At 34.7% G+C, this 13,689-nt stretch overlaps 1 protein-coding gene and 1 pseudogene across 1 annotated transcript; one reads left to right on the forward strand and one right to left on the reverse strand.

Moving 5' to 3' along the window:
• The first annotated feature begins 2,128 nt into the window (after positions 1-2,128).
• On the forward strand, positions 2,129-3,425 carry LOC149185049 (strigolactones hydrolase CXE15 pseudogene; annotated as a pseudogene).
• A 573-nt stretch (positions 3,426-3,998) lies between these two features.
• Positions 3,999-5,327, reverse strand: LOC149185050 (uncharacterized). Its single transcript, XM_089415535.1, has one exon. The coding sequence runs from the start codon at positions 5,310-5,312 to the stop codon at positions 3,999-4,001; it is 1,314 nt and encodes a 437-aa protein (XP_089271661.1). The 5' UTR covers positions 5,313-5,327.
• Positions 5,328-13,689: the final 8,362 nt, after the last annotated feature.

Genomic DNA, 13,689 nt, shown 5'->3' on the forward strand with positions numbered 1-13,689 from the left:
ACATCAAGAACTTGAGGGATAAGAGAGGAGTGTCATAAGCGGAGGAGGCTAAGGTTGGGGATGCAAAGTCTCCTGATACTTGATAGAAATATCCACATCGTGGACCTCAAGCTTTAGGGGTTCCTCGTTGTGTTAGCGTTTATGGCGGGAGAGGTTGCGGTTAATGGGGTCAAGAAATGAGAACAATTCCCAGCAGAGGACGGTAAAAGTTTGTTTTCTTCCCTAGGGGTTTGGCACGAGATTCAAAGTTGTGGTTCCAAGAATCTTAAAAACCCTTATAATGTCATTTGGCTGCAAAACTTAGGTTAAGACTTGGTTCAGTGGGGCCCAAGTAATGGGGTGATGTGGAAAGTGAAACAAGGGAAAAGAAAATGATTGAGTTTCACAATGTGGACCTAATAGGTGAGGTTACATTTCCAAGTGGGAACCATGTGGGAGTCACGTGGTAGTACCTTAATAACATGGCAGGGTTGTGAAGGGGTCAGTATTTAAATCACTGTAAATTTTGATATAGGAATCAATTTTCATTAAACTTTATATTGTCAGAGAGCTCTTAATGAGCCAATTGCAATGGTGGTATTAGTTTCTAGTTTTGAGAGAGTTTGAAAAATGACGAATATTACTTTTTTAAATTAATAATTTGTAAAATACAAATATTCTTTAAATAAAAATTCTAAAATAATTATTAACCACAATTACAATATTAATAATAACTAATCTATAAATAATACTTATATTTATATCTTTATTTGTAAGCCTAACTTTTTGATGAATTAATACTAATTCTTTTTTAAATTTTAAATAAAAGTTATATCATTAAAAATAAATAGAAAATCATAATTAATAATACTTATATTTATATCTTTATTTGTAAGCCTAACTTTTTGATGAATTAATACTAATTCTTTTTTAAATTTTAAATAAAAGTTATATCATTAAAAATAAATAGAAAATCATAATTAATAATACTTATATTTATATCTTTATTTGTAAGCCTAACTTTTTGATGAATTAATACTAATTCTTTTTTAAATTTTAAATAAAAGTTATATCATTAAAAATAAATAGAAAAGCATAATTAGTTTACCGTGAGTGAAATTGTGAAAGCCTGAATTAAGTGAAAACATTTACTTTAAAGTAAAGCTTGCTACCAACAACGAGTAACGTGGGATGTGGCCATCTGGTTTTAAAAAAAAATATATCCCTCACTTTTCACTCTACCACTAGTAACAAATGTGATAACCTGCAATCGAGATAAGGGTTGCCGTGTCGTTTCTGTGGGGCCATTAAAGTTGGAGTGTCCAATACGGTGAAGGGGCCAGGTTTCCATTCCACGTTCATTGGTTAAATAAGTCAATAAAAGTGCTCAGTTGGGATGAAGAGTTGCGATTTATCTTAAATATAATTATATATTTTTTAATTTAATTAAAAATGAACGTTACTTGAAATTAATTATTATTATTTTAATATCTTTTAATTTTTTAATTTAAATAAAAATAAATTATTATTATTTTAATATATTTATATATAATTTTTTTCTATAAACATGAAAATAAACATGTATATTCATATACATTTATAAAGTTTATTAAATTTATTGTCATTTAATGACACTAGTTCTCTAGTTCCTAAGATTCTGGGACGTGGTGACATTGATTTGGGAATAGTGTTTAGTAGGCAGCACTCATTCGCTGTATGGATCCCAAGTCAGTAAGGGAATATCTCCAAATGACAACCAACCGACGATTTTATGCCGCAGTGTCAGGGAAATTATAGAAAATTTAACAAGATTTTGATAAATCAGGGATTTTTTTATTCTTGTGCTTCAAAGTTTTAGGTGTTTATGGGTGTTTTCGAAGTTTTTAATAGTGCTGATTTTATTTCTACTATTAAAAAACATGATTCAGACAGTACTATTATAATTTAATTTTTTATTTTTATTTTTTTTAACTTAAATTCCAATTATTTTTAACCATCCAAACAATTCCTTAAAACCTAAATAAACAAGTCCATTATCTCGCCTGCCCCTTCTCCTCAGAGAGAAGTCTTCGCTTCTCAGATTGTGAAACTTGGACAAGAATCGATCAGCACCCGTTATAAGATTGTAATGGGCCATTGGGAACGGCTGTGATGATGCAGAGAAATAATATAAAATTGGCCAGAAGTCTTAATTCGATTTTTAAATTGTAATTGGGCATTGAAAATCGCAATGAAATGGCAGAAAAATATTATAAAAGGGAGGGAAAGGGGAATGGTTGTTCGCCACTGAAGTTGAGAAGTCTTTAGCATTGAGAATTCCATGGCTTCAGCAGAGGTGGTGAACCTGAGTGGTATGCTCAAGGTGTACGCAGATGGCACAACTTTTCGTGTGGAGGATCCCCAGATGTTCGTCGAGGCTTCTCTGCAAGGAGAAGGTGGGGTGGCCAGTAAAGACGTTGTGTTCAACGAGAAGCTGGGATTGTGGGTTCGACTCTACTTGCCCTCTTCCCACCTCCAACAACAAACAGAAAACTGCCGCCTCCCGCTAATCGTCTATTTCCACGGCGGCGGCTTCTGTCTCGCCTCTCCTGCCCTGCCATATGTTCACGACTTCTCTCTCAAATTGTCGGCGACTGTAGGTGCGATCGTTGTCTCCGTGGCTTACCGGTTGGCTCCGGAGCACCGCCTCCCCGCCGCCTACGACGACTGCATCACGGCACTCCAGTGGGTGAGCTCACATGCGGGAGACGGAGCAGACTTGGAACACGACCCGTGGCTCGACTCCCACGCGGACTTTTCCGCCGTGTATCTCATGGGAGACAGTGCTGGTGCCAACATCGCACATCACGTTGTGATGCTGCGTGGCGGTGTGGAAGCGTGGAACCCCATTATATTGAGAGGATCGATACTGGTGCAGCCCTACTTCGGCGCCGAGCAACGCACACGGTCGGAGAGCGAGTGCCCGCGTGACGCGGTTCTCAATCTGGAGTCGAATGACGCCTTTTGGCGGTTGTCTCTCCCGGTGGGCAATGACAGAGATCATCCATTCAGCAACCCTTGGAGCCCCGGAGCACCAAAGCTGGAAGAGATGTCGTTGCCTCCCTTGCTGGTGGTCATCGGTGGAAGAGATATGCTGAGAGACCGCGGCCTTGATTATTGTGAGTCGTTGAAGCAGTGCGGTAAGAGCGTGGAGGTTATGGTGGTGGAGGAAGAAGAGCACGGTTTCTACGCTCTCAAACCGCACTGTCCCTCTTCTCAACGCCTCATGGAACGGATCTCCCATTTCATCTCCTCCTCTCGTTTAGAGTCCGCGATTCATATTAACCACGTTGCCTGATAAATCGAGACAAAAAATTTCAGTACTAAGACTTCTCAATAATAATATATGCTATTTCTCGATCAAACATGTAATAATCCTGAAATTAATAAAAGTATTTATTCAAGTAGTTGGTTTTTTATGGTTTTGGTTATTTTTCCTTACTTTTTCTTTCCATCTGTTATTATGCTTTTGAAAAATGAATGCGTTGATTTCCGATAAACTTGTAAACACATGCATAATTTGTTTAAAATCCATAAAATAACACATTTGGAAAAAAAAATTAATTGCTTTTGGTAAAAAAACTCTAATTAATTTATAAAAAAAATAATTTTTACTTATTTTATATATTGAATGATGTTTTTTATCATTAAATAATACTATTATTATTGTGTAATTTGTTTAATGGTTAATTAATTGGATGGAATAGATTTAGTCCAAATAAAATAATTCTTACTTTAATATTTAGTTGAAATATTTTCTCAATTAATTAATTATATGATTAAGATAAAATTTCCATCTAAACCCATTGCAATCAATCTCGATCTATCAGAGCCATTGATGTTCAGTAATTGATGTCGAGCGAACCCAGTATGCAGCCATATCTTTGATTTACGCTACGTTGGGATGCCAAGGATAAGAACAGAACAATTGCAATCTCGATCGATCGATCGATCAAGGCATAGCCTATAGCCATTGATGTTCAGTGATTGATACTGAGGGAACCCAGTATGCAGCCAAATCTTACATTTCCGCTATGCGGATGCGTGGCTCGCACATCGTTCCTTCTGCCCATGTGCAGAACAAGTGCCACTTGCAATAACGAGAAGCAGAGATGCTTGGCAGTCACTTCGTGGAGCTCCTTCATTGGCTCGGGCTCACGAGGGTACACGCTCATCACGAAATCTCTGTAATATCTCACATATTTCCTCAGGGGAGCATCGGGTGGGGCCACCACAGATCCGTTCCACAGGGTGTTGTCATATGCAATCAGACCTCCAACCTTCACCAGATCGATCAGACGCTTGTGGTAGTTTAGATAGTTGTCTTTGTCGGCATCCACGAACACAAAGTCGAACGATCCATGCATGTCCTCATTCTTAACCATTTCGTCCAGAACTGGCAGAGCAGGGCCCTCTCTGAAGTCAATTTTGTGGGCAACTCCAGCTTTCTCAATAATAGGCAGTCCGATATCATAGTTCTCTCTGTTGATGTCCATGGCTAGAATCTTTCCATCATCGGGCAATGCAAGGGCTGTGCTGAGAAGCGAGTAACCGGTGTACACCCCAATCTCCATGTGATCAACTTGATCCAAGAACTTGGTGTCTTCGACCTCTTTAAAGATTTCGGCGGTAATTGCCTCCTCGGATGTTTCGTTCTTTACATGAGTTGGACTCTCTAAAGCACTGGATTCATAATAAGATTCATCGCAAGAACTTTCCGCATCTTCGTATGAACCAGCGTTTTGTAGAGAACATGAACCCTGCTCCGTCAATGGCAGCAAGCCAGACAAAGGTTTCTGTCCTTGAGAGTAATCATATTTCGACGGAGGCGGCATAACATGAAGCATGTTTTCTGGTGACTGCGCATCAAGAATAACTTGGCCTTGGACGTAGTTGGTAGCGTACAGGCTGGCGACATGCGGGTCCTCCGGTTCTGAGCTAAAGCTTTCACGGCGATTTCTATAGATTGCAATCGAATCCTCTACCATTTTAAGCATTTCATTTTGTTTTCCAAACAATTCTTCCAAAATTTTCCATACCTGATTTGGAGTTGAACATGATTCAACATAAAATAGCAGTTCCGGAGAAATAGATAAACATAGGATGCCGAAGGCCTCGTCCATGCGATTGAAATATCTTGATTTCTCCACTGCCGATGTTGGTTCAACTTCCGTTTCCATGGTTATTCGAAATAAGCCTCTACTTCTGAGATGAAGTTGAATCTTTGGCTTCCATTCGAAATAGTTATATGGAGTGAGAATTGCCGATTCTGGAAACTCCAATTTAGACTCCATTCTTTGTTGTTGCTTCAATCTTCTGAACCTGCAAATAAATTGCTTGTGCACTGATTTACAAATCCCTGTGCTCCGATACCATGTAAGATTTTGAGAAACACAGATAGATCTAGATCTGTAAAACAATAACAAGCTTGCAAGGCAAAGAAGAAAGCGAGCAAGAATTGAGAAAGAATGAAAGTGAATTCTACATTATGAGGTTGAGAATAAATACAAAAGCAACTAATGTTAAGCTTAGTTGTGCATGCAATAACTAAAGCTAACTAAAGCTAAGTGTGCTGTGCCGCATGCATGCAAGCAATGAGTTAACTACAGCTAGTCTAAGTCTACGGCTAGTCTACAGCTAGTGCATGTACACCAACACATTGCAGGAAGAGGATGTGTGTGACGAATATCCAGAGCATCGTCCTCAACCTCTTGCAGTTAGACGGTAATTTTTTATTTAATTGTAGATTTGGAATTCTGAGAAGTCAAAGAGCTAAATTCAGCTGAGATAAATTGCTAAAATATAGCATCCAGATAAATTTAGCACTATAGCACTATACTCAACGAAAATTTCATTATCGAGATGTTGATTGCTTGAAGTCTTCCAGATTGATTAAGAGATAGCTCACAAATATAGAATCCGATTTTTATTCCAATCTTGGGTTAGATGTCAAAGCGCCTCCCTACTGGCATGCTTTATCCGGCATCTATAAGAAGATAACAATCAACCTTATTTTAATGGCCAGAAAGGGATCTTTGTTTGGTTCGATTACGTTGGGCTTCGGTGGTTTCTTTATTCTAAAACTATTATTGGGGACCTATGGAATATTGGTATTATTATATTATTTTTAAATGGGAGAAATTTGTGTGTAGAAATGTATATGATGATGAATTTTACAATCAGATAAAGAGGTTATTTGGTAATATTTATTTTAGATAGATAAATTTTATAATTAGACAATTTTTTTAGATAAATGACAAGTACAACAGTTGGTACCTATGTATCTCAGGTGGATGGGAGCTCGTCCATAAAATGACTAGTAGTTTAGTTATTTCAAACATGTGATTGATTGTGTCTCAAACAACTATTTTAAGAGATCTAGTAGTGTTAAACTCAATATGGATGGTTGTCTAGATAGTTTGACCGTTTAGTTTTGGATCGAGGGAAGGATCCCTCATTTGTTACAGACATGGGAGTGGTATTCTAGTGAGTTCATGCAACAACTGTTGTTTAGTAATTGAATTTAGGAGATCCGTGATTCGGGAGTTCGAGAGTGGAACTTGGAAATCTAGTTTGCCAACTATACCTTTCCAAGGGTTATGAGACAACTTGATGAAGTTCGCTTAAAGCGATTTGAAGATGTTTTAAAAAGCTAAAAAACATTAAAGACATAAAGATCGGATCAAAGACAAGTACGTTGGAAATTTAACTCCGACTTGTCTTGTGCATATTGAATGACATTCCTCATCATTAAATGTTATTGTTATGTGATTTGTTTAATTGTTAATTAGTTAAATTAAATAAATTTAATCCATGTAAAATAGCTCCTACTTTAATATTTAGTTGAGATATTTTCTCTAACTTATTAATTGTATAATTAAGATAAAATTTCTATTTCTTATACGTGATATTTAATAAAATAAGAAAAAAATGCGATGTGCTTTTTTTGTTCATTTGAAAAAATGCAGATTCATGGCATCATAAAGTCATAGTCATGGACCCTGGTTCCTCACATAAAAGTGCACCAGTGCACTACAATTCAATATTTTTTTATTTGTAGGTTATGACAATTCAATATTTTTAACGTTTAGCTTGTTCGCATTCAATATTTTTACATTTGTAGGTCATGAGAAATCGATATTTCATTTGGCTTCATGAGGACATAGGGCACGGGCACTCTGGTTTCGCACTTAGTTTCATCTGTTAATTTTTGTTAAGTAACAAGTAACTTGCATGCAATTTTGTTTTGTTTGTTTTTATAGATTATAGGGAGATGTAAGAAATTGAGAGAGCTTTTTATTAGGTATGTGGAGACTATTGATTCAATATAATTGGATTTTATTTTTTCAATATTCTCAAAACCGCAGGAAAATGAAGGTTTGGGTATATATTAGAATTTCATAATCACAAACACATTAATATAAGAAAAACAACCAATTGAAATATTATTATTTGAAATATATATATAGAAAAGAGAGATTATTAGATACTATTTGAAATATCTATATATATAAAAGAGAGATTATTAGATACTATATATATATATATCAGAGATTATTAGATAATTTAGTTTAGATGGAAAAATAAAATTTAAACTCCAAAAAAACTATGCAGGAGACTGAAATAACTATTTTATGTTTATGTTTTTTTTTATTAAATAATTAGTATTGCAAGTATATGCATATCAGATTTATTTTAGTTTACATGTTAGACGTTTGAGAGCTTTTTATCGAGTTAAAAAAATCAAATAGAGATCTTTAAATTTGAATTATAGATTCTTTACCACAACATTGTTTTATAGTTTTTCACAATACTGAATTTACATAGTTTTCAACTATATATAAGTTATTCATAATACTGAATTTACATATATGTAAACAAAAAATTACAATGTACCTAAGAATTATTTTATAGAATTCCAGTCAACGATTCCAAAACCTCTAATAATTACACAAAGAAGCCTATCCGATTATGCATAACAGATTCATTGTACTTAAATTCTAAACCAATTGCATGTAGCGTAATATCTACATATATGGATTCCTCGTAAATTTAATTGAGTGTGAAGATAATTGGGATGCTTTGTCGTTATTCGTTGAGAACGGATGTAAGATTGTTACAGGAATTTTGTCCGGAAAGAAATTAGACTCGCACATTTTATATATATATATATATATAATTAAGATATATCACAGAGATTTAATAGATTTTTAATTAGGAGAACGTTGTTCAGAAAATTTCTTATGAGATTAATAATTTTCAAATCACTTTTTAAAATAAATATCATTTTTAACATTTTTTCATAAATAATAATAGAAAATATATATAATGCTTGTTCAAATCACATTTATTTGGTAGTCTAATATGGTTTTCATTAGTACTTAAGTTTACTAGCACAACCACATAAATAGATATCGTTAATATACCTCAAAATGAGTAAATCAATAACACGCACGACCACATTAATAATAATAATAATAATAAAACTACAAAAATAACTATTTTAATAAAATTATTATTATTATTTAATTAATTTTTATATTATTATTATTGTTATTAAAAATAAATATTAATGTGGTTGATCTAAGTGAAACCTCTAAAACTTCATTTGTATATCCCATTGATAAATATATAATAATAAAATTAATATTACAACAAAAACTATTACAATAAAAATATTAATATTATTAAATATTAATTTCTATTAATAATAAATATTAATCATAATATTAAATAATAATTATTTAATATTATTTAATTATTTAATAATAATATTAATTGATAATAGCAGTAATATATATTCTTGGCATATATTTTTCGGTGAAAGAGTTCTGAGGCTCGCTGAAAAAGTTAAACACGTACTCTATATATATTTCAGTGAAAGAGTTCTGAGTCTCCCTGAAAGAGTTAAAAAAATACTCTATATATTCTTCGGTGAAAGAGTTCTGAGGCTGGGTGAAAAAGTTAAACACGTACTCTATATATACTGAAAGAGTTAAAAACATACTCTATATATTCTTGGCATATATTCTTACTCTATATATTCTTCGCATATATTCTTCGGTGAAAGAATTATGAGGCTCGGTGAAAAAATTAAACATGTACTCTATATATACTTCGGTGAAAGAGTTTTGAGCCTCGTGAAAGAGTTAAAAACATACTCTATATATTCTTGGCATATATTCTTACTCTATATATTCTTCGCATATATTCTTAGGTGAAAGAGTTGTGAGGCTCGGTGAAAAAGTTAAACACGTACTCTATATATACTTCGGTGAAAGAGTTCTGAGGCTCGCTGAAAGAGTTAAAAACATACTCTATATATTCTTGGCATATATTCTTACTCTATATATTCTTCGCATATATTCTTCGGTGAAAGAGTTCTGAGGCTCGGTGAAAAAGTTAAACACGTACTCTATATATACTTCGGTGAAAGAGTTCTGAGGCTTTGGGTGAAAGAGTTAAAAACATACTGTATATATTCTTCGCATATATTCTTACTCTATATATTCTTCGCATATATTCTTTGGTGAAAGAGTTCTGAGGCTCGGTGAAAAAGTTAAACATGTACTCTATATATACTTCAGTGAAAGAGTTCTGAGCCTCGGTGAACGAGTTAAAAACATACTCTATATATTCTTGGCATATATTCTTACTCTATATATTCTTCGGTGAAAGAGTTTTGAGGCTCGGTGAAAAAGTTAAACATCCACTCTATATATACTTCGGTGAAAGAGTTCTGAGGCTCGCTAAAAGAGTTAAAAACATACTCTATATATTCTTGGCATATATTCTTACTCTATATATTCTTCGCATATATTCTTCGGTGAAAGAGTTCTGAGGCTCGGTGAAAAAGTTAAACACATACTTTATATATTCTTCGCATATATTCTTTGGTGAAAGAGTTCTGAGGTAGTTTTATGGATCTTAAAAAATAATAAGAGTTTTGAGGCTCGGTGAAAGAGTTAAACACGTACTTTATATATTCTTCACATATATTCTTCGGTGAAAGAGTTCTAAGGCTCGGTGAAAGAGTTAAAAACATACTCTATATATTCTTGACATATATTCTTACTCTATATATTCTTCGCATATATTCTTCGGTGAAAGAGTTCTGAGGCTCAGTGAAAGTTAAACACGTACTTTATATATTCTTCAGTGAAAGAGTTCTGAGGCTCGGTGAAAGAGTTAAAAACATACTCTATATATTCTTGGCATATATTCTTACTCTATATATTCTTCGCGAGTTCTGAGGCTCGGTGAAAGAGTTAAAAACATACTCTATATATTCTTGGCATATATTCTTACTCTATATATTCTTCGCATATATTCTTTGGTGAAAGAGTTCTGAGGCTCGGTGAAAAAGTTAAACACGTACTCTATATATACTTCGGTGAAAGAGTTATGAGGCTCGGTGAAAGAGTTAAACATGTACTTTATATATTCTTCTCATATATTCTTCAGTGAAAGAGTTCTGAGGCTCGGTGAAAGAATTAAAAACGTACTCTATATATTCTTCGCATATATTCTTTAGTCTGTGGGCTGCGGTGGGCACGGGCGATCTGCAGTCAGGTTTGCTGATATCAGGTGCACACATTCCTTATCTTTTTCTTTTTCTAATACATATTTTCTCATATAATTTCAAGTATGAATATTTCACCACAGTTACCAAAGATTACCAAGAGAAAACCTAGCACAGTTACTCTACAAGGCCTTTATGAGTATATAGAGTCTTTAGAGAAACGTAGAGAAGAAAGAGAAGCTAAGCTACAAAAAGAGTTAGAAACCATGCTGGAAAATAAATTTGTATCTCTTGAAGACACGATCCAAAAACAAATAGAAAATAACATAGAACTACTGGAGAATAAAATGGAGGCAATGGACACTACATTGCAGGTTATAGAAAAACAAAACCAAGATACTAACCAACCATCTCAGCAAGGAGATGTTGATACTTTAGAGAGTCTTAAAATGAAAGACATGATTAAAGAACTAGAAGAAAAAGTTAATAGCCGCCTCACCCTAAATAATGTGGTAGATAAGTTAGATATCAAACCAATTAAAGATGAAATGAAAAAATTAATAGAATTAGACCACGAACGTAACAAAAGGGCCTTGAACCTTATAATCTTTGGTTTAAAAGAGGAAGTAGATGAGGATACTTTAGCCTTAGCCCAGACAGAATTACATAATAGATTACAAATTGAAACAGTGTGTCTCACAGAAGCAACAAGGTTGGGGAAATTAACTGAGAATAAAGGAAGACTAATCTGCATAAAGGTGAGCTCCACTGATCATAAGCACGACATACTTAGTAAAACCTCAAGTCTAAAAGGAACGGGAATATTCATAAATGAAGATCTCATTCCAGAAGATCAAGCAGAATTAAGAAAGGAGGTTCAAAAGGTAAAAGAAGCTAGAAAGGAAGGAAAATGGGCAATAATCAGAAATAGAAAAGCCTTTATTCGAGATAGAAACCAAAAAGATAGTAATCAATAGCAATTAAACATGCTTCAGATCCTTTCTTGGAACTATCGGGGCTTCCCATGGAACAAAGGCCCCAAGCTAAGTTGGATTTCAAATGATGTTGATATTATTTTGCTTGTTGAAACTTGGGAGCACGAAGAATCTAAGGTCCCTAACATAGATGGCTTTATGCTATGGTCTACCTAGAACAAGCGATCCTCTCGTAGAGGCATTGGGGGAATAGCTTGTTACATTAAGAAGAACATCTCCCCCCATGTTAGGATTTATAAAAACGACCCTCACAACCAATATAGTTGGATAGAGATCAGAGACATTAATAATAAAAAGTCCTACATAGCAATATGTTATTTTCCCCCCATCAATTCTAACTTCTATAAGAAGAAGAATCTAGATAAAACTAACCCTTACAATGGTTTAGAGAATGATATTTCTAGCCTAAGGAATGACGATAATATCCTTTTAATAGGTGACTTTAATGCTCGAACTTCAAACAACCAAGCTATTATTCTAAGCAATCATTCCAACCCTAATCCTCTTTGGTTAGACGAAGACCGTACCCTGGCTAGTAGGTACAAAAGGAGCTCTGAAGACCTCGGGGAAAATTTGTTTGGGTCGGAGCTAGTCAAGCTCTGTAGTGCTCAGGATCTCATAATTTGCAATGGTCTAAAGAAGTGGCCCAATTCCAGCAAGATGACCTGCATCCATGGACTTGGTAGCAGCGTGGTAGACTACGTTATTTCCGATCTGCCATTATACAACGAAATAATAAATTTTGACATCTTAACCACCACGAACCTGACTCTGATCATAGGCCTTTACTTATAACTCTCAATTTTGTCATGCATAGAGTTCCCATAGAAAATAATACTTACAGCCAAAAGAACTTAATATTTGATAGAAATAAAATGATCTCTTTCTAAATGAATTAAAAACTAATTTGCTTCCTTTATCTAGTATAGACAACATAGAAGACCTCTATCATAATTTTACTACAACCCTCTCATATTCTATTAACAAGTTCTCAATTGAAGTTTCAAATAATAAAAGAAATAGCAAAACCAATCCATGGTATGACAAAGATTGTAAAAGTGCGAGGAGAGCAATTAAGGAAGCTGTTGATGAATCTCTTAAAATGGACAAGATAAAAATATACAAAGCCCTAACTAAAAGGAAAAAGAGGTAGTACATTCATCAAAGACAGGAGAATCTCTCACACCTCTCTAAGGTAGCTCCTAAGAAATTTTGGAGGAAGATTCTGACTAGGAAGACTAAGGATAATAATAAAATTTCTCTTCACGATTGGAATTCCTATCTTAAAAAGCTTTATGAATCTCCAAATGTCATGGATAATTTGGAAACCCTGCTCACAACGAAAGAAGTTTTCTCTTTAGAAGACATTAAGTTTGGGGTTAATCGCCTCGCTAATGGGAAAGCTAAGGACATTGAAGGTTACCAGGCGAAAATCTTAAAAATTGGAGGTCCTGTCCTCATCCCCCACATCCACAAGCTTTTCAATCAAGCAGTCAAGCAAGGGTTCCCTAAACCTTGGACTGAGAGCCTCATTATCCATATTTTTAAAAGTGGGGATACAAATAACCCCTCTAATTATCGGACAATTATGATCAGCCCTCTCTTAGCCAAGTTATATGGTAGTATTCTGGAAAAGAAGTTAAGCATATGGCTTGAAAGTGAAGGTAAGCGGGCTAAAGGCCAAGCAGGTTTCAGAAGGCATCACTCAACAACAGACCACCTTGTTACGCTTAGGATCATTGCAGAGGAATGTCGTAATGATAAATCCAATTTATTTTGTTGCTTTGTGGACTTTAGAAAGGCTTTCGATACGGTTCCTAGATACAACCTTTGGAATAGGTTAGAAGAGCTAAAGGTTCCTCTTGAGTTGAGAGCTGCTGCTATAAGGTTATACGAGAATGTAATTGCCAAGCTAAAGAGCAATGAGGGGTGGTCGAAAGATATTAAGTGTAACATCGGAGTTAAACAAGGTTGTCCCCTCTCCCCTACCCTATTTGGCATTTACATCGATAAGCTCGAAGGCTATTTAGAGGAAGCAGGATGTGATGGCACGATCTTAGCTGGGATAGTCGTTATCCTTCTTCTCTATGCTGACGATATTGTTCTTTTGGCAAGGTGCCCATCTGATCTTGATAAGCAACTCAAGCTTCTTAA

The sequence above is a fragment of the Pinus tabuliformis genome, chromosome 3_2, assembly GCF_031772625.1.
Source record: "Pinus tabuliformis cultivar Carrire ecotype Pingquan chromosome 3_2, CPIR1, whole genome shotgun sequence".
Lineage (NCBI taxonomy): Eukaryota > Viridiplantae > Streptophyta > Pinopsida > Pinales > Pinaceae > Pinus > Pinus tabuliformis.

Coding starts and splice junctions, on each gene's coding strand:
- LOC149185050 (XM_089415535.1), bottom strand. CDS start 5,312: ATGGAGTCTAAATTGGAGTTTCCAGAATCGGCAATTCTCACTCCATAT.